The sequence below is a fragment of the Cydia strobilella genome, chromosome Z (assembly GCF_947568885.1).
Source record: "Cydia strobilella chromosome Z, ilCydStro3.1, whole genome shotgun sequence".
NCBI lineage: Eukaryota > Metazoa > Arthropoda > Insecta > Lepidoptera > Tortricidae > Cydia > Cydia strobilella.
The window spans coordinates 21,239,149-21,265,823 of record NC_086068.1 but is presented as its reverse complement, the minus strand read 5'-3'; the positions used below and the strand labels follow the sequence as shown (position 1 = coordinate 21,265,823).

General features: G+C 38.1%; 1 protein-coding gene across 1 annotated transcript; it reads left to right on the top strand.

Moving 5' to 3' along the window:
• The first annotated feature begins 593 nt into the window (after nucleotides 1–593).
• LOC134754367 (transmembrane protein 198) lies at nucleotides 594–25,375 on the top strand. The gene is made up of 10 exons (XM_063690662.1): nucleotides 594–773; nucleotides 5,693–5,929; nucleotides 12,308–12,418; nucleotides 12,639–12,790; nucleotides 19,442–19,514; nucleotides 21,085–21,176; nucleotides 22,056–22,200; nucleotides 22,558–22,694; nucleotides 23,269–23,451; nucleotides 24,129–25,375. Exons 2-9 carry the CDS (start codon nucleotides 5,746–5,748, stop codon nucleotides 23,437–23,439), a joined length of 1,065 nt encoding a protein of 354 aa, XP_063546732.1. The 5' UTR covers nucleotides 594–773; nucleotides 5,693–5,745; the 3' UTR covers nucleotides 23,440–23,451; nucleotides 24,129–25,375.
• Nucleotides 25,376–26,675: the final 1,300 nt, after the last annotated feature.

Sequence of the window (26,675 nt, the reverse complement as noted above, 5' to 3'; positions counted from 1 at the left end):
TCATTTAATTGTATAAGTTTTCTAAGTGTATTCTAACCTTAAATGACGTGAAATCTAGCCTTGGTACTAGGAGGATATAACCAAATGGAGAAGCCACGTCTGTAATTTTCTGTACAAAAAAGTGCCGATTTTTGCGAGGGGAACGTCAAATGTATACGTAACGTAAAAATAGCCATGTCAGATAAACGTCAGTCCATACATTGTGTATGACCATTGGCCAACTATTTTCGTGAGTGCAGAGGGGAACGCCTGTTAATGGCTACTCCTTTTTGTTATATCCTCCTAGCCTTGGTAGTATCAAATCCTAAAATATAGTTGGTCAAGCAAATCTTGTCAGTAAATAAGAACAAAAAAACTATATTGCTAGTACTAGTGTAAGACAAAGATAGTATTATTATCTCTGTCTATGTTTGAAATGAGACAGTCCCTTGACAGACTATACATCCAAAATAATTCGATAAATACTTGTTAAAAACCGGTATTGGCTATGTCATATCGTCATCACTAAGAACACAAAAAGGGAATGAAATAATATGACGATACGGTCAGATGGGTTTGACTGTCAAAGAGCTGAGAGCAACAGAGCATATAATCACTGTGAACTCGACAAGTTGAATCCTTTGTTTAAATGTAGCTTAATCCTGAGAAAACAGCTAAAGTCATAATTTTAAATAAACTTATAAGTACAATAATAACTAAGGTGCTGTCTTAAGTAGTGGCACCAGAACTGCGTCGTCAAATATACGATGCGAAATAGAAACTCATGAAAAATGGTAAGTTTTTCTTGCAGGATTTGTTTACCCTTTTAAATAAGCTTAAAATAATGTTCAAGCCTTAAAATATAACAAATAATATCTTGTTCCTTCTTGGCAAGTCCTTAACGTTGTCTCCGCTTGTGACTATAGAAATTCATTTTTGTCGTTGTGAAAGTGCGATCGCGAAATACCTGCTCTTACTAATTTCTTATTTGCCTGGCTTTACTTTACAAACCAGGTGAAAATCGTTGTTGCCTATTTGCTCGCTTTCTTGTTTCTGCTGAAGCTTATATTGAAAAACAATGAATATACATTTAAAGCAATGATATTATGATTGTATTTTTAACATAGCGGGTAGCGGTTTGCTAAAAGAATAACCTACTTTATATTCATAATAGGCCTAGTTTATGTCCGATTAGATTTATTCACTCCTACAATAAAAATACCTACCCTCATCTTGGTAAAATTGCATCTGGCGGGGACCATCTCCTTATGTATCACATTAGAGATGGGCGAAATGTGTCAGTAAAAAGAAAAGAGTGATATATATCTTTCTCTCACTGGGATATATATCACTCTTTTATATCTTTATATCCGTATGCGTCACTGCTCCCGCTCGCAACTGTATCGGCACTTGCTCACTTTACGTCATGTTATGACTGTTATGAGTGAGAGAGAGGACACTAGAGTAGTTATTATACCGTGGCGAGATTGTTTCTTTCATTTTGTACCTATATATTGGATGTCTTGGATGATTGTATCATGATGGATATAGATCGATTCATTCACGAAGGCGCTTGCTTTGGTTCGTATTGTCATGCTCATGCTATTACTTTAGGTTTGACAAATCTGCGCGTCGTGAATTGCTCTATCTATAACCTTGACCTTGCATTTAAAAATGAATATATTGACGTTATTGAATTTTAATATTTTTGCGTAATAAAATACCTTATTGCGGTTTGTTTACATTTTATTAAATACCTAAAGGAATACACTCAAGTCCCGTCGAAACGAACGAGGTCAAAGCGAAGCGAACGATTTGCAAAATTTTGGAAATCGCAAATACGTTTTGTGTAAATCCTTAAACTTACCAAAATATGACCTAAATTAGTTTGCATATGCATAGTTTAATTCTAACTTTGTAGGAACAAAACGCAGCTAGTGTATAATAACAACGAAAATAATCATGCTAGGTCCAAACAACTAAGCTTTAAAACTTTAAGCAATAGAACTCAATTTGACTCATCACATCATTGCATTGTACTTCGGTTGATCGACGGCGCGGCGTCGACGCGCGGCCGAGACAAAGAGACAATAGACATCGCTTATCTTATCTATCTATTCACTTTAGTAAATCCTTGCCGCGGGTGCGACGGTGCGAGTGTACGGATATATTGGGATATACTGATATATTCGGATTCGTAAAGACAAGAAGAGTGATTCATGAAAAGAGAAAGATATATATCCTTTATATCTATATCCCCTGAGCTACCCATCTCTATATCACATTGTGCGCTCGGGGATGGTATCCGCCAGGTGTATCCCTTGCTTTTAGATTAAATTGTCTTAAGGGCCTCAACGCTGTTGGCTTCGGCCTCACGCACGCCTCCCAAAAGTCCGGGACCCCATGGTCCCGAGATATGGAAAGAACAAACAAATAATAATAAAAGCCAAATCGCTAAGCCCTGACTACACTTTGGTTTAAAAACTATGGCTTGGCCAATTCAAAGATCTTCTATTGCATTATAACAATATTTAGATGAATACTTAAACTTAATTTCTTACCATATGAGCCAGACTGTCCGATGTCCAACTGACAATGCCTGATGGATGTACTTATTGTGCCTGGGAATATAATGATCTGGCAGATTTTACGATCGGCCGCTAACATAACTATACATATAATACACTATTTAGGGGACCCGGTTGTTCTTCGTAACCTGTTCAAAGGTCAATTGGCGCCCCTTCCTAAACAAATCTATTGAGTCAAATGACCAACTCTTCAAAAGTAAATTACATCATCATAATTTGCCATATAAATAAGTGTACACAACGGACTAATCTCATTAACAATATAAAGGTATAATTTTACATTTTATTATTTACTTCATCAGTAGTTCCACAGGTTTCACTTCCACCAAATAGTGCTTCGAAAGCATTTGCGTTGCACTGACTCTTGGCAGTGACAGTATATGGCCGCGTAAAACTAGGTGGATTATTTAGCGTGGACGAACTTTATAAATTTTAAACAAAAATATTTTTTGTAAGGACCAACTGGAAACATACAATTAAAAAATATCCCGAGGAATTGAGAACCCTTTCTGACTCCTTTTTGAAGTCTGTTGAAAAAACAAAAACTTTTGTTATTCTTTATGTACAGTTTTTTACGGAAAAATTAAAAGGACCAAATCAATCGATCAGTCTATTAGTGCACTGCCTTATGGGAATATAGTTCAGATCCGGAAACCGCTACCAAATTTTAGTATGTTGTTGGGCATGGTACCATAAACGAAAGCCAATAAAATATTATATATTTCACTAATACCTATACACTATGTACCAAAATGTACAATAGTTTAAGAGAAATTTAAAAAAAAATAAAAAAGATGAAAAAAAAAATTAGATTATTTTGGTTTTTCAACCAAACCAAAAGTCGGACGTTAAAGCAATGTACTACAAAATTAAAGCTGATGTCTCAAGCCATACACTTATATCAAAATAATCAAAATCAACCCAAAAATGTGAAAATTATGCATCAAAATGTAGGTATTTGCTAGAACAAATGTATTAAAGTTAAAAAAATCGAAATTGGTCATTTTCAGGATAATCCGCATAAGCTTCTAGTATGTTATTAGCAATATAAAAAGGATCATAAAACTGCTGGGAGACATTCTCTATACTGCCTGAGTAACAAATAATGGCGTCATACATGTGATCGAAGCCGAAATTTGCAAAATCTAAATTATGACTACACCATGAGTCATACATACACGTGTGCTATATCAAACGAAAGGTTATTAAATATATTATGATTCGTTAATACATTATTTATAAAAACAATGTATATTTTAGGAGCTACAAACAAAGAAAAACCACTTTTTTGAGAAAAGTTCGTGTATATATATTTTATGGCTCAACTAAAAACGTTATAACAACGTTGCGTCTAATTTAAAAGAAACCAGTTATTCAACTATACGTCACAGCTTAAATTTTTAATTTCTGATAAAAACTGTAGAAGTTGTACAAAAAAAACTAAAGGGCGCCAACAATTCTACCTTAATGCGCTCATATTATGCAAAGAATAGTCCTAATTTTCGGGTATTAAATGAAAGAACATTACATAAAACACATGAAAACGATATTTTGGAGTGGAATTATAATTTATAAAATGAATTTATTTGATAAATATGCAAAACAACGGTTTCGTTTCGTACCTAATCTCCTCCTTTAAAAATCGGTTAAAATTTAAGTTTTGTTCACCTGGGCTACAAAGGCGAATGAATTGACGCCTCATTTATCAAAATCAGTTCAGTAGTTCCATGTAAACAATACATTACACGTAGACAGCAAATTCTGCCTATTTCTATTGTCTGGGAGAGGAATCTGACTTCTGTAACAGGTTTTTTAAATCTAGCTCAGAAGTCAGGGACTTCAGCACCTATTTTGTACTTGCTTCTGTCAATATTTTTTGTTATTTTTTTTTCAAATTCGTCGTTTTCATGTATTTTATGTAATGTTATTCATTTAATACCCCATAATTAGAACTATTCTTTGCATAATATGAGCGCATTAAGGTAGAATTGTTGGCGCGCTTTAGTTTTTTTTGTACAACTACAGTTTTTATCAGAAATTAAAAATTTAAGCTTTAACGTATAGTTGAATAACAGGTTTCTTTTATATTAGACGCAACGTTGTTATAACGTTTTTAGTTGAGCTATAAAATATATATACACGAACTTTTCTCAAAAAAAGTGGTTTTTCTTTGTTTGTAGCTCCTAAAATATACATTGTTTTTATAAATAATGTATTAACGAATCATAATATATTTAATAACCTTTCGTTTGATATAGCACACGTGTATGTATGACTCATGGTGTAGTTATAATTTAGATTTTGCAAATTTTGGCAGCGGTCACATGCATGACGCCATTATTTGTTACTCAGGCACTATAGAGATTGACTCCCAGCAGTTTTATGATCCTTTTTATATTGCTAATAACATACTAGAAGCTTATGCGAATTATTCTGAAAATGACCAATTTCGATTTTTTTAACTAATGAATTTGTTCTAGCAAATACCTACATTTTGATGCATAATTTTCACATTTTTGGTCTGATTTCGATTATTTTGATATCAGTGTATGGCTTGAGACATCAGCTTTAATTTTGTAGTACATTGCTTTAACGTCCGGCTTTTGGTTTGGTTGAAAAACCAAAATAATCGTTTTTTTTTTTAAATCATTTTTATTTATTTTAAATTTCTCTTAAACTATTGTATATTTTGGTATATAGTGTATTAGTGAAATATATAATATTTCATTGGCTTTCGTTTAATACCCCACACGTGTATGTGCAATGCATAGTTTGGGTGCAAAATGCAATATTCGCAACGAGGCGGGAGTCATTTTGATGACGTCATTCCGCTGAAGTAGATGGTCGGCGCCGCTGTCTCCCGGCAGTTTTGGAGACCTGGGTCTCCAAAACTACTGGTACCATGCCCAACAACATACTAAACATTGGTAGCGGTTTCCGGATCTGAACTATCTCTTCGACCGTTTCCCATAAGGCATAGTACTATATCAATCAATTGTCAATCCATTAACAAAGAAATTCCAGAATATAATATCGGATTACTTATTCTAAGGGTGAATTTGTCTAATGTCTTATTTAGGAATAAATTGTCAAAACCTAGAAGTCAATAAGATGTATTTTTCCAGATCGAGCTTACTGCGTGACCAAGAAAGTAAAACAGTAAATATAGATATCCGCGATGTCATTATCTGCGGGCCAGCTGGTGCCGCAGTCCACCCGGGCACCTCCCAACATGACCATCAAGTTCAGCGGGCCCCACATTGAGGGCTCCTTCTGCACCTCCATTGATTACAACTATGACCCTATCATAAGCGTCATTTGTGCTATGTATATTGTGTTTGGGATTGTTTACACATTATTTGGTTAGTATTCTGTGCTTTTAGGTATACATTAATGTCATTACTATTATGGGATATTAGGCATGTTAAAGATTCAGACGTAAATTATTAGTGGATGCTTCTTACGTTACCTGTATAGGATGACAGTTTTGAATGATTCACGGTTAGTTTCACTAGACTTATATTGACCGGGATATAGACCGTAATTACCTTTTGTATTGTTTTTGAGCAACAAAAAAAAAGGTTACAAAAGGTAATCACGGTCTATATCCCGGTCAATATAAGTCTACTGTATAGGATGGTCGAGTTGAAGTAAACACAGCTTGTTGTTAAAATTACTGATCCAGGACGACGCGTGCTCATTTGTACATTGATGATGATGATATTGATGATTATATAACAAATAGTTATCAGAAATCAAATTACCTAGTCTTGAAAAAAGTTACTTCGTGCGCGATTTTCTAAATTATAAACTGTTCTTATAGGCCGGTCAGCACAGTGCAAAATGTATGGGAAATCTACATTAATTCTCACATCAGAGATTTTTTGAGATGTGATTACCTATGTTACAAATAATATATTTTGAAAAAAATCTCCACAAAATATGTCAATTTTTTTTTATAAATCCAAATTATCACTAAAATAGAAAAATAAACCAAAACACCAATTCCCACACTAGAGATTTTCTAATATGCGGTTCTCAAGCATATACTCATTAAATATTTATATTTTCTTACAGCTTGACACAGAAACCTGCCCCCAATAACTTTCTTTATTAATTTTTTTTTTTACATAATAATAACAACTAATGTGTACATAAAAATTACATGTTAATTAAGCTCTTTATATTTACTATATTCTACAAAAAAATCGCTTACTTAACACACCTCAGGCAAAGCTCCGATAAAACGCGCAATGCATACATTGCGGCATATATCTCACGTATGTCAGCTATGAGGCTATGACATAGCAATGACAGACAGTGGCAGTTAGTGCCAAATTAGAATACAGACTTTTCTACCAACCATAAAGTTTAGTGCAAAGAGAATTTTAAACTCCTTAGTCAAAACCTCACGGTTTGTGCGAAATTGAGCGTTAAGCTATGCTATGTTAATAAAGATGATGGTGTGATTTACGGAAATGAATAATAGATATAATTTATTTTATTGTATAATACATTCCCGTTTCATTTACACCCAATATTATATCTTTTTCCGTAATAAAATGCGTTTATAATTACTGTGACCGTCTGTGTAGTGTACCATAATATACGCGATGGTTTGTCCTCTGGGCCCAAAATCGATGATCCCCTTTGATTATTAACCGACTTCAAGATTTCAAAGGAGGAGGTTCTCAATTCGGTTGTTTTTTTTTTTTTTTTTTTTTTTTTTTTTTTTTTTTTTTTTTTTTTTTTTAATGTTTGTTACTCCATAACTCCGTCATTTCTGGACCGATTTTGAAAATTCTTTTTTTGATTGTAAGTATATACATACAGATTGGTCCCGTTTTCGTCAAAAAGCAGTTATGATGATGGGATCCATGAGGAATCGAGGGAATTCCTCAAATGTTAAAGGCATACATATAGTGATTTTAGTATTTTTATCAACAAATCAAGCACTTACATTTAAAAAAGTGACATTTTATGAAGTGGAATTGCTGATGATGATTAGAACAGAACTCTTCAATGATGCATAGTTCACGTTTGGCGATTTGTCCTCTTCTTTATGTTTGTTAAGCAAGTTAGGTTTTCAAGAAACATTTTTGTCAAGCTCGAGTTCTGATGATGGGATCCATGAGGAATCGAGGGAACTCCTCAAATGTGAAAGGCATACATATAGTGATTTTTGTATTTTTATAAACAAATCCACCACTTCCATTTTAAAAAGTGACATTTGATGAAGTGGAACTGCTGATGATGATCAGAACGGAACTCTTCAATGACGCATAGTTCACAATTGGCGATTTGTCCTCTTCGTTATGTTTGTAAAGCAAGTTAGGTTTTCAAGAAACATTTTTGTCAAGCTCGAGTTCTGATGATGGGATCCATGAGGAATCCAGGGAACTCCTTAAATGTGAAAGGCATACATATAGTGATTTTTGTATTTTTATGAACAAATCCAGCACTTCCATTTCAAAAAGTGACATTTGATGAAGTGGAACTGCTGATGATGATCAGAACGGAACTCTTCAATGACGCATAGTTCACGTTTGGCGATTTGTCCTCTTTGTTATGTTTGTTAAGCAAGTTAGGTTTTCAAGAAACATTTTTGTCAAGCTCGAATTCTGATGATGGTATCCATGAGGAATCGAGGGAACTCCTCAAATGTGAAAGGCATACATATAGTGATTTTTGTAATTTTATAAACAAATCCAGCACATCCATTTTAAAAAGTGACATTTGATGAAGTGGAACTGCTGATGATGATCAGAACGGAACTCTTCAATGACGCATAGTTCACGTTTGGCGATTTGTCCTCTTTGTTATGTTTGTTAATCAAGTTAGGTTTTCAAGAAACATTTTTGTCAAGCTCGAGTTCTGATGATGGTATCCGTGAGGAATCGAGGGAACTCCTCAAATGTGAAAGGCATACATATAGTGATTTTTGTAATTTTATAAACAAATCCAGCACTTCCATTTTCGAAAGTGACATTTGATGAAGTGGAACTGCTGATGATGATCAGAATGGAACTCTTTAATGACGCATAGTTTACGTTTTGCGATTTGTCCTCTTCTTTATGTTTGTTAAGCAACTTAAGTTTTTAAGACATATTTTTGTCAAGCTCGAGTTCTGATGATGAGACCCACGAGGAACCGAGGGAACTCCTCAAATGTGAAAGGCATACATATAGTGATTTTTGTTTTTTTATCAACAAATCCAGCATTTACATTTAAAAAAGTGACATTTGATGAAATGAAAACTGCTGATAATGATCAGAATGGAACTCTTCAATGACACATAGTTCACGTTTGGCGATTTGTTCTCTTCCTTATGGACCCAGACCTAAACTTGGACCCGGACTCGGACCCGGACCCGGGTCTGAACATGGACCCCAACTCGGACCCGGACCCGAACCGAACTCTGACCCAATCATGGACCCGGACAGCCGGACACGGACCCGGACTCTGATCCGGACCCGGAAATGCTACTAGAAAAGTGGGTTAGGTGGGTGGTTGGGTTTTGAACTGCGATTCTCACAGAACAGAACTGCTATGAGAAAAGTAGGTTAGGTTAGAGCTGTGACCCTTACAAAAACGAAATGCTATCAGAAAAGTAGGTTAGGTTAGGTTAGAACTGCGACCCCTACAGAAACGAAATGCTACTAGAAAAGTGGGTGGTTTTACCTCCTTTTCTACATTATTAGGCAAAAGATGCTGTCTTTTTCATTTCATTGTCTGGAATCTAAGAGTGCACCATTAACAATAAGTGAACTTTCAGCGGCATCCCCAATTGAAGTCGGTTTTTTTTTCTTAAAAATTATTTATTTTAAATGAACGTCAAAGTCCAGACAGGAAATTTGATTTTGACATTTACGGCTACTGCCGTAGCAGTCGACAGCAATGTCGCGCTTCAATATTGCTGCAGTCGACTGCATAGCTGCAGAAAACGTGAAAAAGGTCATTCAATTCAATGGGTAGTAGGGTTATGAGATGAAATGACGCAATAATGAAACTTTAGTAAATTAACAATATTATATTAAATCATTATTACATACTATTTTACTCGCACTAAAAGGTTTACTACCAACATACTTCTTGGTGCCCAAATGAAATAAATAGTACATTTCGATGCTAGTGCGGAAAGTATGTCATTACTTCACGAGTACCGAGATAGGTATCTTGGCAAGACTCGGGACGAGTGAAGAATGACATTTCCGCACGTGTATCGAACGACCTTTTTTTAACACAGTTGCGAAAAAATAATAAAAACAACAAGTGAGGAACAAAAACAAGTTAGGAATAAAAACTTTGGAAACTTAAAACGCCGCTTAGTAAGAAAAAAAGCCTCTTTTTTGCCAGGCGTTTCGGCAGCTATTCCTTTAAAGTGATATTTTCCAGAATGAACAATAAATGGGCTACATTGTCCATTTTTTTATTTAGTGCAAATCGCCACACTGTAATTGTAACAGGGAAAATTGACACAACAAATTACATAACATTTAAATTTTTTGTAAACAACTCATTTTTTTTGTATGGAAAGGTCTAATAATTATTTCAAAAATGAATTCCTCGTTCCTAAACTATACGAAAATGATATAAGTTGCCCTAGTTGCTAAGAACACGAAGAAATATAGCATAGATTGGACTTGGGGAGCCGACCCTTTCACCCCCCTTTTGGGGGGCGTTACGATCTCGTGGCTACCGGGCTGAATCAGTTTTGTTTGCCCTAAGGAACAATCAATCGTGCCAAGCGGCATCGCCTGAGACAAAAGTGCATACTCAATGCGCTTACTTACCACTATCATTTAATAATCAAATTAATGGGCCCTGGAGGGAAATTCTCTGAAAACCTTAAGTTAGCTCATTTTACTTAAAGGAAACATTCTTTTATTTTTAAAAAGAAACTAAACTGCATTCAAAGGTTTTTAATTTTCATTTAATAATCAAATTAATGGGCCCTGGAGGGAAATTCTCTGAAAACCTTAAGTTAGCTCATTTTACTTAAAGGAAACATTCTTTTATTTTTAAAAAGAAACTAAACTGCATTCAAAGGTTTTTAATTTTTTTTTCCATTTTGCTTGTCTAAAAATATTCTTGAGTACTAAATATTCGATTTTATGGAAATTTTGTACGACAGACGAGTGTAAGACCTAATGTTTCTTGAAGAAATGTTATCATTAACATTAATTGTATCGACTAGTAGAATAAAATAGGGAGTGTTTATTGTTTGGAATTTTTAGTCGGTTCGATTCCCAGGCGAGACAAGCGAATTTCAAAAAACCTTTGAATGCAGTTTTGTTTCGTTTTAAAAATAAAATGAGGTAACTTAAGGTTTTAAGGCACTTTCCCTTCAGGGCCCATATAAATTTCCACACTGTATATTCAGAGCACGTCTTATTTTCAACTGTTAGACCTTAGACTAATATAACTTGATCCCAAGTTTCCTTACAATTATACGTAATCGAGGGTCAGGTTCATACTGGTTTCATGTCGCGATGCGCTCGCTGACAAATACCAAGCGGTACGAATTGCTGACATTTGCGTCTTTTCAATCTCACAGCTCCCGCTACTAAAAGCATCGGATGACAGAATCGTTGAAAAGGGACAAACATATCGTTTGACGTTACGTTACTCTTCTCGTGAATTGTCAAAATTTAAAATTCGAAATTAGCTTTATAATTTGTCCGGGCGGCTATTCGAAGTATAACTAAGTGGACGGTCCTTACTAACCAGTAAGATTCAGATCAAGCATAATAGATAGTTGTAAGACTTCAAGGGTCTATTTATATCTGACACAGCATCCAGTATTCTAAACGTTTTGTGAATAGATATAAAAATTTGACAGCTATCGTTTTTCATATAAAGACAGACACTTAATGCATTGAACTATTGAACCTTAACGCAATGCCATAAGCCATAAGGTATACTTTCCTAATATACCTTGAGGCTAATTCGAACTTTGTTATTAAAGATGTCATTTTTTTTAATTTGCGTGTGCGTTTCGCTCGTACTAGTTAAAATATGTTTTAGTGCGAGCGAGACGGTCGGGCGAATGATAACAAAATGATATATTATTGACATCTTAAATAAAGTTCGAATTGACCTCTGTGAATGCCTGGAAATACCGCATACTTTTTTTAATTTTTTATTCTGGAAATTGATTTAATTATCGAGAGGAAAATGAATATGTTATTCTTCCATAACTTGTGCAGTTACTGGCAAAAAACTAGAAATGTCCATTAATTGTGCAGAACATTATTATTTGCTGTTTGTTTCCAAAATCTTGCTGCTATTCTACAAATATAGTAGTGACTCGGGAGATTTTTAAACATGATCGATACAACTACTTCATAACCACCATAGTAAAACTTTTCTCTCGGTGTGGGAGTTCCTCGGTCATGAAAAACTTACAAAATAATAATTTGTTTCAATAAATCTATAATTTACATTATTGTCGAGAGATATTCTGACCGTGTAGTCGTATAAGCTTCATAACCCATTCTACGAAAAATATCTTATGTGGGAATTATTGTTTAAGTAGTATAAAAGATTTAAAAAAAAGTTTTATTTCTCAAAAACGGGAACTGATATCAAGTTGTTAATTTACAGACGGGTATTCAATATGATATAGTATTCACCCATGTAGAAAAATTTGAGTGTGCATTTAATGTAACTTAAACTTTATATTGACTCCACTATTACAGGTTGTAAGATGAAAGATTATATGTGCATTTTTTTTACAGGTTATCGATGTTTTAAAGCCAGCATGTTTCTGACGGGATTCACTTTTGGTTCGACAATAGTGTATTTGATATGTCTCCAGGATCACCTAATGCCGCCATATGGGAATGTTTGTAAGTTAATTTTAGCATCCATGGATTGTCGAGTTGTTAATGTTGTTATATGTACAGATGTTTTACCGGACTCACATAGATGGGCGGCAGTTATTCAAGTGTTTGTTATATATTACGCATGAGTTGTTAGATATAACTGTTAATATAAATGATAATAAATATAACTGTTGATGTGTATATCTCATTAATGTAATGTGAGTAAAAATGTGTTTTGTTTGAGGTGTGGCATTGTGCGCCGGGCTGTTATTTGGCCTCATCACCATGCTGATACAGTACGTGGGCCTGTTCATGACGGGCTTCCACACGGGACTTCTGCTGGCACTTGCTGGACTTGCCGTCTACGACCATTTTCTGGACAATAGGCCTACTACGGTAAGTAACTAACCCTTTTATCTTAAACATTCTTTGACTTTGAATGTCCTATTATTATTTAGAACCCCTAACTTGTGACAGTCATTTTATTTAATTGTTTAAGGTCAATGCCTAAATGGCTTTAAATCTCAGTTTAATTATTGTTCATTCATGTTTGTTTGGATCAGGTAATAGGTACAAAACTATCCTCGAGTTTTAGTTAACTAGTACGTTTATACTACCAAAGAGCGGTACTGTCATAGTAAATTTTGTAACCACTGTAAATTCACTGCCATCTATCGACATACTTTAAAACTAAAAATGAAGATTTATAAAAATACGTTAAAATGTATTTAAATATAGATAAATGATTTTTTTATTTGCATTAATTATTTTTATATGATTTTGACCCATGTTCTTTTACTGATATGCGTTAAAATTATAAATAACAAACGAAACCGTAAACGCCCTCTAAACGAGAGTAGGCCAAACAGTTCGACAGTGTGTGTGTGTGTGTGCGCGTGTGCGTACGTGCGTGCGTGTGTGTGTGCGTGCGTGCGTGCGTGCGTGTGTGTGTGTGTGTGTATAGAGTATACTTAAAATAAAGACAATATTGAAATTTGAAGTTTTCAGGGTTCCGGACGAAAGGGTAAAAACGGGACCCTATTGCTAAGACTTCGCTGTCTGTCTGTCACCGGCTGTATCTCATGAACCGTGATAGCTAGACAGTTGAAATTTTCACAGATGATGTATTTCTATTGCCGCTATAACAACAAATACTAAAAACAGAATAAAATTTATATGTAAGTGGGGCTCCCATACAACAAACGTGATTTTTTTGCCGTTTTTTGTGCCCTTCGTGCGCGAGTCCGACTCGCACTTGGCCGGTTTTTTGTTTTAATTGTATGGCTATTTTAAACTAGGACACTTAATCTGCCCAACCCTGTACAATAAATAGTATTACATGTTATTGATGGCAGATGGTTATTATACTTTGGATTTAATACACTCCTGCAGTCTGTATTATAAATTCAATATACGCGATATAATCCGTTTTCATAGTTTTATTTCATGAGTAACTATCGCGGTAACCGAAGACAATATAATTAATTACAAGTTATAACACACATGTCATACAAAATAAAACATTACAAAGATCTTAACCTAAACTAGAACCTAACAAACACAAAAACTATTCACAAAATGCGCCCCGCGCCCCTCCAGATGCAAAGGAGCCCATCACGCTCGCCGCGTTGCCACGTTGAACAGCGATGGACAACCTTTGCAAAAGGAACGACCCGGAGCGAGGGTCATGACCCAATAAAAGTCTTGGCCTCAGCACACCAACAGCCAGTGGTTTCCACGGCAAGAGGGACAAATAGGTAGTGCGTTAACACCGCATACTTTTCCCGCTTCCGAGCCGCCGCTAGCTCAGCCGCTGCCCCCGCCGAACGCACGGTGCGGCTAATATGCGAAGCAGCAAAAGTGTTGACGCACGTGGCGTCCCACAACAGACATCTGCCCCTCTCCCACGGGACCAAGGTCAACCCGTCGGACCTCTTTCCATCTGATCTGCTAAGACCCGGTGGCTCCAGCACACACGGAACATTCGCCGAGACCAACGCCCTTCGTACGATATCATTCAAGGCGTGGTGGCGTGGGTACCTCCCAGCACACCGACAACAACTCAACGCGTGATGGCCGTCTCTCTCCACCATAGAGCCGCAGATGCATACATGAGGTTCACACACATCACAGCCCAGGCGAAGAGCCACGGCCACCCGCATCGAGTCGTTATCAAGAAGGGTACCTAAGTGCGGAGAAGGAAGCGCCTGAAGCCACGCTCCGGACTCCGGCCTCGACACAGCGACGAGCCTCGCCCTGTCCACACCCGCTGCATTCCCCAACAAGCCGTCGAACACCCGCTTCACCCCTATATCGTCCCATGAGCGCTGACGGTCCAGTAACTCCGGCGTGGGCGCACTCGGGTTGAGATCCGACCATGCCGCCAAAGCATCCGCAGCATAAGGTATGGCTACCTCATCACCATTCGAAGCTAAAATTTGAGTGACAAGGCTGCCAACCCCAGCCACCGACGCCAAGAAGGCCGGCAGGCTCACATCCCGCGCGCGCCGGACGCCCAGACCGCCGGTCCGAATGGGAAGGGAGGCCAGATCCCATTGACTCGAATCAAGGGAAACATTTAACAGCAATTCTAATGACTCCCTTAACACACAATCAAAGGAGTCAATATGCACAGGGTAAAGCCAAGTCGGTACGGTACGCAAGAAGTAAGTCAATTTGGGAACGGCAAAACAGATCCGCAACAACAAAAGAGCTACGTGCGCAGAAATGTGTTTTAGCCTTTCCCCGGCGGTCAGGAGAAGCTGCCTTCGCACCTCAAAAGCCTCTGGAATGGCTTCAGGGAAAATGGGCGATCCAAGAAGATGAAAGGTTCGAGGAGAAAGCTCTTTAAGCCCGGGGAGAAAATCACAAAATGAAGGTGAAGAAAGCCGTGAATCGGCGCTGCAAGGAAAAAATTCGCTCTTATTCGAGTTCACCTCCAGTCCCAGTTCTCGAAAGCGTGGAAGCAGGGTGATCAGATCCTGCTCCACCACCTCAGGCTTACCCCCGAGGGTACCATCATCCAGGTACCAAATGTTCAACGGGGATTGAAGCACTGAGATCGCCTTATGAATGGCGAGACTGAAGACTAGAGGTCCAAGCGGGTCTCCCTGCTGAGCGCCGACCTGGGAAGAAATGAGGGAACCATTATAAAAAAGATTGGAGGGGGACGCATATACCTGAAAAAGGAAGGGATACAATGAGGGCACCCTTTCCTTGACCTCGGCTAATAGGACATCACGCTCTATGGTATTAAAGGCATTTTTAACCGACTTCAATTTCATAGAAGGAGGAGGTTCTGTATTCGGTTGTGGCTATTTTTTTTTTTTTTATGTATGTTCACCGATTATTCCGAGACCCGTGGTCCGATTTGAGTAATTATTTTTTTGTTCGAAAGGAGCTACTTCCAAGTTGGTTCCACATTAATCTGGTGCTGTTCAGATGATGGGATCCATGAGGAATTGAGGGAACTCCTCAATTTTTAAAGGCACATGTATGGTGATTTGGTCGTTTTCTTAAGAAACTTGATAATTTTTTCTAGAAAACCACCAATTTGATGAAGTGGAGCTGATGATGATGATTGTTTTGATGATAATGATTTCAGCGATTACTCCGGCACCCATGATCCGATTTGAGTTATTCTTTTTCTGTTTGAAAGAAGTTACCTCTCCAAGGTGTTTTCGTAATATTTTTGGTTTTGATCTGATGATGGAATCCGTGAGGAATTGAGGGAACTCCTCAATTTTTAAAGGCACGTGTATGGTAATTTCGGTGTTTTCTAAAGTAACTCAAGCATTTACTCACCAATACCACCAATTTGATGTAGTGCAACTGTAGCCTAACCACGAGTTTGGCCCTAAATATTCTTCGTAACTTACTTTGTACACTAATACGCCAGTACGAGCGAGATGCATAAACAGTAAGTTACGCATACGATAGCGAATATATCAATGTCAAACTCGTGGTAAGGCTACTGATAACTTCCCTCGTATGTGTATTATGATTTTTGATGTAGGTAGTGTTGGAAACAACCAAAGAGACTGAGAGGTGAAGGTAGAGGGTATTAGTGTTTGGGGGGTTTGAGGTTGGGGGTTGAGGGGAGGTGAGTTGATGGGTCGGAGACTGAGGGGTTGGGAGTTAAGGGATTGGGGGTTAGGGTTAGGAGTTAAGGGGTCTGGGGTTAGGGGTCGGGGAATGGCGGTTGAAGGGTTGGTGGTTTAGGGTCGAGGGGTTCAGTGATGAGGGGTTGATGTGCTGTGAGGTTGAGTGATCGGGGGGTTTGAGGGATTGGGTCAGTGGCGGGGCGGAGAATGGATTTACTGACAGGAATGATTTCCCAGACGGACTCGAGGAAAATTCTGATTATTTAATAAAGTTTACGAATTTACAGATAAACATGATTATGTTTTTCATTCATGCGTCACGCTCTTAACAATGTCTTAAAACTAAAAATGGAAAAATAAAAACTTTTATAAAAAAAAGATAAACCGACTTCAAAAAGGATGAAATAAAATATTATCCTTTTTAGGGTTCCGTGTTTAAGTATATGCGTTACCAACTGATATGTTTGAAGTCGGTGCCAAGCCAAGTACTCCAAGTAGTAACAATACCAGTCAAAAATAATCAGCTTTATGTCTATAAATCCCATTACAACTGTACAAATATTATAAACGTGAAAGCAATTATGTCTGCCTCTTAGCTACCTTTTCATGGCTAAACAACTGAACCGCTTTAGCTGAAATTTTGCATGAGGGTTCCTTGAATTGTTTTATATTTTGAAATGTAGTCCTCTGAATAAGCGACAGAAAATAACTCAGTCCCAATCCCACACTTGCGTGCTATGACTGTTTAAGAATTAGTAAGAAATGCTCTTTAAAAAAATACGACGACAAAACGTATTAGATTTACACTAACGTGCCGACAAGCATGGTACGAACTGCGCCAAGAAGGTTCAACCGTGTGTTCTGTTCTGAGGTGTACAGGAAGTTCGTTTATTGTCGTCGTGTAACGCTGCGTCTTACATAGGCGAACACTCGCGAACACGAAGCGAAGCGACCCGGCACGGAGCGGCCGGCCCAATTCGTTCGCGTTCGCAACGAGATCGCCCACGTAGGACACTTCTATATAGGTATCAAAGGATTAATTAAGGCGCCGTGCCGCGCCGCTTCGCATTCGCGTGTTGTTCGCCTACGTAGTACGCTGCATTAGGTAATCCAACGTACTTATATAGCCGCATCTTTATCGAATTGCACCAAAATCCCTATGAATATATGGTTTAAAATTTGGCTTGGCACCGACTTCAAACATATCAGTTGGTAACGCATATACTTAAACACGGAACCCTAAAAAGGATAATATTTTATTTCATCCTTTTTGAAGTCGGTTTATCTTTTTTTTATAAAAGTTTTTTTTAAGTCCAGCTTGACGATCACACACCCTTCGTTATTCGGATCTGACGCAAACGCCCGCGTTGCGTGTATTGCGGCCTCACACCCCAACCTCGTGCCAAACCCTAACTGAAGAGGACAGAGATATGTGGCCATTTCCTCCTTCACAGCTCGGCAACCCAGCTTAGCTGTCAGGCGACGAAAAGTGCTACCTATCGCAATTGGCCTCATACCTCCGCCCTTCTTTGACAAGGCGCACAATGAGGCCCCATACACAAAAGGGCAAACCACAGGGTTTAACTGACCACTGAGCAAGAAGTTGCACAACTTCGTCACGGACTCAAGTAGCCGGAAACCATTATCACCCGCCGAGCTGGACGTAAGTTCCTTTAGGTGCGCTGGACGAATGCCGTCCAAGCCAGCGGCAGAACTGCTGTTGAAGGAGCCGAGAGCCTGAGCTACGTCCCTTGGCTCCACCGTCAATGCAACAAAGGATCTATCTGGCTCCTGCGGAAAAAGTAGCGGTCGAGAAGGGGCCGGGTGTTTAGACTGCAAGGCAACAAGAGTTCCTGAAGAAAATGGGGCCATTGCGTCCTCCGACATTAGCACCCGTACTGCCCCCCTGAGATCACCCTCGAAAACTTTAGATTCGATCGTCTTCAGAACCGAGGATGAACTGGAGGTTTTTGGGTCGGAGACCATGACATCCACACCGTCGAAACCTCCCGTCGAATCTATATTCCGCTTGACCTTAGTGGTCAGGTTACCCTTAACCGCTGCATCAGGCACTCGCAATGCGGAATAGGCGAAAGACAGTAAAGCAAACCATTCATTTTCACCGTTCGCGCTGACACAACTATCGATCAGGCCACTCAGTTTACCCGCCGCCAGACTCCGAGCTCCCTTAGGAATATGACGCAGCACCCGCACCGACTTCTTAAGGGCCGCTAGGTCATCCAGCCCTATAGAACTGGGGACATCCGTTTGCACTGGCTGTGGCAACGTTTGCGCGGATCCGGAGGAATTCGCACGGGGCGAACCCTTGTGCTTGTGCCCAATGTGCACTGCAAGTCCATGAGCAGTAAATTCTCTTGTTGAACTGGGGCAGTGGGGACAACGAAGGCGTAATGAAGAGGGTTCACTCATGGCTAGCATTAAACAGAATAAAATCAATCAGGGTCGGTACTTAATTCGCGAGCATACACACAAAAAACAAGAAATAAAACAATTACTCTCAATCTACAAACTACACAAACATGGGTAAAATTACTTTGGATTTACTATCTTGTTAAAATAACCATCAAGTGAATTGTTCACGCATCATACTCGACTCGTACGGCTGGGCGACCTATTTCACATATTCACTTGATTTGTTTGTGGGGTTTAAACTCAAATGGATTAAAACTATCTTTCAAGAAAAAAAATTAAAAATCTGTATGTACATACTATAGTTGGTCAAACCAAATTGGCAGTAAATAACAAGAAAACAACTATACTCATACTTTTCTTTTGGGTGGTAGTACTAGTGTAAGACAAAGTTAGTATGATTCTCTGTGTCTATGTTTGAAATGTGACAAACTTTAGGTATTGTAACGTGAGCGTCACATAAGTAAGTACCTAGAAAATAAAAATACCAAAATGTGAAATACTTTTGTTCCAGTATTGGCTTTGCGTTGTGGCGTTGCTCGGTTCCGGCATATTCTTCGCGGTCATCAATTTGTACTGGAAAAAAGGTGAGTCATATTACGCATGCATTGCAACTTATAAGTAAACAACATGAGGCGCGGTCTCTTCCTCAAATATAATATATGAGTACTAGCTATTGCCCGCCTGCCTGCTTCGTACGCGTGGATTTGTATGTTGGTGGTTATATATTCATATTCACATGAGTATAATATAGAACATTATGCAGCAAAAGATAGCAGTAGGGGCGGTTAATCATGTTAATAATTATGCAACGCATGAGATTTGTCTGTCACAACCTACAAAGTTTCAAGCCCATAACTGAAATAAATTTCTAAAAACGCTATCACTTTTACCGTTTTCTATTATTGTGTCGACATTTCAAGTTCACTATTTACAAAAATTTTCGTTGCCAATGCAAACTTTCAACCCTGTTTTCACCAACTTAGGGAATTAATTTTCAAAAACGGTGAAATCAGTTTTCGTCTATTTTAATATAATGCCCTTTTACCAAGTTTCAAGTTCCTAGCTTAAAAGAAAACTTCTACTTCATTAAAACGTTAACCCCCCCCCCCCCCCAAAGGGGTTGAATTTTCAATTTTTTTTGTAGTCTTATATTATGCCTTTCTAAGAAGTTTCAAAGCATTTGTAATGGATTCTAACTTTCAACTCCTTTTTAACCCATTTAGGGGATTAATTTTTAAAAACGCTGAAAATACTTTTCTTGTATTCTAATAATATGCCGTTATACAAAGATTCAAGTCCAGTACCAAAGATAGATATAACTCCGTAAGAGATGGATACAGTCTAAGGAAAAAACGTGCCTCGAAAATCAAGCAAATTTGATTCTCGTTCAGAGGGCGCTACTAGTTTTGGCCTACAGTCGTATAGATGGCGTTGACGGTTTCGTTTGTTATTTAACAATTTTAACGCATATCAGTGAAAGAACATGGGTCAAAATCATAAAAATAATTAATGCAAATAAAAAAATCATTTATCTATATTTAAATACATTCTATCGTATTTTTATAAATCTTCATTTTTAGTTTTAAAGTGTGTCGACAGATGGCAGTGAATTTACTGGGGTTACAAAATTTACTATGACACTACCGCTCTAGTATAAGTTACTCTATGCCAGTACTCACAAAAATGTTTGACCTCCATACAAACTTTACGCTTTTTACCACCTTGCGGGATGAATTTTCAATAACTCTGAAGTCAAGTTTTCTCTTTTAATAAAATACCTTTTTACGACGTTTTAAGTTCCTAGCTTAAAATATAATTTGAACCCCATACAAACCTTTAACACTTTTAGGGGATGAATTTTTATAAACGCTGAAATTACTTTTCTTGGATTCTAATCATTTGCCAAAGTTTCAAGTTCCACGCTCAAAAAAGTGTTTGATCTCCGTACAAACTTTCAATCCCTTTTTCACCACCTTGGGGGATGAATTTTAAAAACGCTGTAATCAGTTTTCTTTTAATAAAATACCCTTTTACGGAGTTTAATGTTTCTAGCTTAAAATAAAATTTGAAATAAATAAATAAATTAAATTTAAAACCACATGTGCTAGGGCTAGGCTAGGTCCTGTTATAATACGATGTGTGATTGTTTTGCAGTTGTGACAATTTTCGGCACGGCGGTGTACGGCGGCGCAGTGATCGCCACGGCGCTGGACTACTTCCTCGAGAGAATGATGATGCTCAAGTGGGTCAGTATAGCACGCTCTCTGCGTCCGCGTCGCCCGCATTCCTTCCTAAGTTCCTACCTATGGCATTTCCGATATTTTTTGTAATCAGTCGATATTTACAACAACTGAAAGCGTCTCTACTGGAAATCAACGTGGTCCTGGAATGGAAGGCTGGTTCATAATTGTGTTCCCCAGGATAGCATTATATTCCAATCACTGTTTTGTTACGTGCATGAAACTTTTTAACAAATTACCAAAATCTGTAAGAGAACTACCTGTACATACATTTAGAAATAAATTGATAAAGCTATTAACTGATAAAAGCTATTACAGTGTAAAATAATTCCTCTCTGAAGATTTACAGCCGGATTTGTAGTCGTTATAAGATTATTGCATGCTAGTACAACCTGTATAGTACAAATAGCAAAATAAGCAACCAATTGTCACTTACCACCTAAGAAACTATTGTACCTACTTGTTCTTTGCAAATAAATACTTACTTTACCCGACTGCGGCAATATCAAAGGGAAGAGTTATTACGATATGAGCAATTTATGAATGTCTCGTTTGTTCCATCTTAGCGTCAAAACTATAAACATATACCAAGTTAAATGAATGGGTCTTCGATTGATTCGCTTAATATGTGGTCTGCATGCAGCATATACTCATGCTACATTTTAACAGACTTCTAAAAAGGAGGATCTATACGAAAAAACACATTTAACCGATTTGCGAGACCGAAGTGATCCCTAAAGAGCTCCGTCCACAAAGTTTTACAGAGCTCTAAAATCAACGTAGTCGTATTATGGCGCAATCACAGGTGGATTGTTCAGCAAGGGTCACCGGGTCGGTATCTCCCACTGCCCACTGATGGCACTGATCGTGTGTTTCCGTCTGCAGTTGTGGGCGCGCGCGAAGCTGGAGCCGGTGGTGGCGCCGCCGTGCCGCCTGTCGTGGCTGGCGCTCGCGGCCTGGCCGGTGGCCGCGCTGCTCGGCCTGTTCGCGCAGGCCGCGCTAACCGCCTCCGGCATCTACCATGAACAGAGTACGCCATTGCATATACTTGCACTATACCTATATAATGGGGTCTATAATTTTCTAATGCCTGAAAACCAGCGTTGTAGTAAATATACTGCAACTTCTATTTAACACTCATGAATATTTCTCCCTTAGATGTGCAACTCAATTTCTTAGTTTTTAAGTCTAAATTTAAGGTTCATCTGTAAAAAAATGTGTTACACTATCTGTTAACTCTGCCATTTCATGTGATGTTGAATAAAAATGTTCTATGTTCTTCTATGTCTAATGTTCCTTGCGCACCTTTATAAATTAACGTGAATAGCACTTGACAGGAAACGCCAATGGGCATAACATCTAATGAGTAGGTATAACGTTTGTTTAGGTATAGGAGCGCAGAAGCGGCGACTGAAGGCGCAGCAGACGCGGCCGGTTACACGCGAGCAGCGCGCCGAGATGAAGCAGCGCAAGTACCGCTATCTGTACCAGGTGCGCACTGCGCACGGCGACGTCATATCCCAGGTACATTACATTACATAATATATACATATATTACCTATTATAGAAGAGAAGGTTTGTGATTGTGTAACATCTTGACTATGACACTCGTAAGCCTCACCGCCATCGATCATTAAGAAGCGAATGTTTCCTCCTAGAATCATTGAAATTGTGGGTTGGAACATTGGGGTAATTTGTGCTCATATCATGTAATTGTCAAAAGAGGTACCCTGGTGTTAACTCAATTTCGGGTGACTTGTGGGTTGGAACGTTTGTGCATTAGTACGTCCAAGTGACTGCTGACCCGCGTAGACGCTTCTATAGGTAATAATAATTGGCTGTTTGCATTCATTTTTCTCAGTTGGTATCGGTACATATTTTAAAAGGTAAAAAATAATACAGTAATAACTTCCCGTCCGCTAAAACAGGCCAATAATGATTTGATTTTTTTTATTATGGGTAAAGAAGAACTTTCCGTTCTATTTTTGCTACAATAAGGTGAACATTTCCAAGCATATTGGAGAAAAGCTATTATTTATCGTCCAGGCACTCGGGAAACTTTGATTTAATGAAACTTATGGAAATATGGACATTTCAGTCGTACGTGCAAGCGTTGCAGAAGAAGGCTCAGTGCGGCAACTGGAGCGGCGGCGGTGAGTGCAGCACGCTGCAGAGCGACTCCACGCACCTCACCGTGCTGGCGCCGTCCGAGCACGCGCCGCCCACCGACTCGGACGACGACCTCAACCAGATCCGGCCCGCTCACTAGCCGACGGCGACGGTAAGTTACCAACAAGCCTGTTGAGCGGTCACGCGACTCCACGCGACTCTCACTTGTGTTTGCTCCGACCGTTCTCATCGTAATCTCATTTTTCTAACTAGGTATTTTTATTTAATTTTATAACCCTAATCTTATAAAAGTAGATTTTAATGTAAAGTTAACATAATCAGATTTAAAAGTCGTGAGTCATATTAATAGTATTTAACTCTAAGCCAATTATACGGGTAAATCGGATAGCTCACGTATTTTGAGTCACTCGCGCGTCATTTTCAACGTGAAGCCTAGCATATTTAACAAAATCTTTCTTTTGAAACTTTGTGGTGTTCTCGAGTCCGTCTAAGCTAACTGTGCAACAACTTGAACAATGCGAGGAAGTATTTTTTATATTATTTAGTGATGAGTTTAGTGACTGCCACACTTTGTTAAAATTGCAAATGCCATGCAGAGTTAGCTTGGCCCAACTCTACCTGTTTTCCGGTCTGGGTGCCTAGCCAAGATGCCATTCCGTAGCGAACGATACGGTAATATCTCTCTATCACTTTTCCATATTAGTGCGACAAAGACAGTTGCGTTTCATTCGCTACGGAGCGTAAACGATTGGCATCATGGTATGGCTACGCACTACGCAAGTATGTACCCTGTTCGTGATCAAATATTCAATTCAACGTCTGTTTCAGAATGTTGGTGGCAAGCACACGAGCGAGGTGAGCAATAATTTCCCATTCTATGTATCCAGTATTATTGTGAAGCACTCATATTTATTAGTGGTTATAATTATTAATCGTATTTGTATCTAATGTGACTTTATTATTGTATTATCAATTACAATTGACGTGTATAACTCAATTGGGGGTTCAAGATATTTTGACTTTGATAATTGTATACCTGTTTTAACAATATACATTTCGCTGACCTGACACTGCCATAGTTTTATGATCAGTACGAAAATAAAACCAATGTAACGCAGCGACAGCGACAGTAGTTCACTTTGTTGCACATGTATGTATGGTTATGTAGGTAGGTAGGTAGGTAGATACGTACAGCTTTGGTCGAAAGTACTGCGTGTTTTTTTATGTATAATAGTATATCGAAAAACGTTAAAAAACTGTGTATATTAATTTGCCATTGACAATTAATAATATTTTACAGAAAAACATCACTATCAATACTTTTATCCTAGTCCCGGGACTTCCGGGTTCTTTCTTAATTAGCTTTAATTTGTATTAGAATATGAGGTACCTTTGTAAAATATACTATTGACCAAGGCTGTATACCTAGACATTACACTTAGAGGTGTGTTTCAAAATGTTCCTCATTTCATAATATTCTATTCTATGATAAAACTGAATAACTGAATAAATTTAATGGAGATTTGCAGTAGTTTAACGTAACGGGCTTGAACCCCTATTGTAAAATATGGTTGTGTTTGTAAGTTATTTTCCTGAAGTGTAATTTGAAGTGACTAATACGATATAGTCGTTTGAGTAAAAGGTGCGTTCGGATTATTAGCTAAATTAATATCAGATATCGAACTTCACGTTCGAATAAGTGAGGCCTAAATTATTTCCACAGACAATGTCTGAGATGTTTATAATGTCGAGGCCTACTTGAACAATATGCTTATGCTGAAAACTATGCACAAAACTGCTTAACTTGAAGGTTGGCAATCCAGATTTTTTGATGTTTCATATTTATTACTTTATTATAACAAATATTAAGAATCATTTCACATTTGTTACAATTTTCGGCTTCGTTAAGTTAAGTTGGCATTTCAGGATTTTTTTTCTGAATTGTATGTTTATATAAAGAAAGCTTTAATTTTAGTGTTTTTTTGAAAGCACATTGCGATTTGGATGTGATGAACGGGTAAACTCTTAAAAGAGTGTAGAATAAGTAAAAGTATGTAATAAAATTATATTTTACACGGTATAATACAATGTATAAAATGAATCGGACAATCGCGACACGTTCAGAAACAGGTTTGTTATGTTTTAAATATTTATTGGTAGTTCATATTTATGTTGGTTAATGCAAAGCATTACACGTAGCGTTGGGCTCCAAGTTCGATGTTCTCAGAATAACAGCAAGATTGTTTTCAATTACCGGCTGCTGGCGTATTGATCTCTGCTCCCAGCCCGGTGAAGTGGTATGTGACCAGTACCTGTAGCGGTAGCGACCAGCTCCATTACCAGCTGCTGGCCTATTGATTTCTGCTCCCAACCGGTTGAAGTGGTATGTGACCAGTACCTGTAGCAGTAGCGACCAGCTCCATTACCGGCTGCTGGTGTATTGATTTCTGCTCCCAACCGGTTGAAGTGGTATGTGACCAGGACCTGTAGCTGTGTAGCGACCAGCTCCATTACCGGCTGCTGGCCTATTGATCTCTGCTTCCAACTGGTTGAAGTGGCATGTGACCAGTATCTGTAGCGGTAGCGACCAGCTCCATTAGCTTGTGATAACTATATTTTTCGCCAGTTTATTTTATTTTAGTTGATTTGTTGGTTAAAGCTCAAAAATATTTTTTGACACTGTGGTTATTATATCTCAAAGAGCAACTAACTCGTTTGCAATTTTCTGGATTAGTCAATATCAATATCAATCAGCTGTCAAGTAAAATCGAGCTATATCGACTACAGCAAAACAACTATGTACATACATATTTATATAAGAGAAAGAGGTAGCTAGCATTAGGAAAGGTAAGTTGGCGTATGACGTTCAGTAATTCTTCTATTTAGAACTTTGTCCACTTTATCGCTCAATTTCTAGTCTTATTGTTTAAAATCAACTTTATTATTATTACTTAGTTACAAGGGTTTAAAGCTCTTACATGAAAATTATTTAACTGTATAAAGCGTAATATTTACAATTTTAAGTTTTAAGTGTAATTTAATTTATTTATGTCTACCCGTGTTTCGTTTCTGTTCTTGATCACGTGCTTCCGTGCAATTGTGACTTGTTTGCGCAATTGTTAATTAGTAGTGGAAAATTGGTAATGGCCTAGAGAAATTCGTGGTCACGTGACACGTGACTATTAGTTTTTGGAATTGTGAGCACTTCACCCGCAGGATAAGTTTAGTGATCGCCCAATACATTTGTCTAATAAGTACTAAGTAGACAACGTCAGATTGAAAGAAAAATGTGTTGTTTGTTTACCAATTACCGTCATACTACTTACTCGTCGTCGTCGTCGTCGTCGTCGTCGTCGTAGTTACTGGAACTAACTA

What these genes read in the sequence shown, in the direction of transcription:
- LOC134754367 (XM_063690662.1), top strand. Translation starts at nt 5,746, where the DNA reads ATGTCATTATCTGCGGGCCAGCTGGTGCCGCAGTCCACCCGGGCACCT. An exon ending in TGGACAATAGGCCTACTACG is followed by an intron (nt 12,791 to 19,441) that starts GTAAGTAACTAA and finishes CTTTTGTTCCAG; the next exon opens with TATTGGCTTTGCGTTGTGGC. An exon ending in CGGCATCTACCATGAACAGA is followed by an intron (nt 22,201 to 22,557) that starts GTACGCCATTGC and finishes ACGTTTGTTTAG; the next exon opens with GTATAGGAGCGCAGAAGCGG.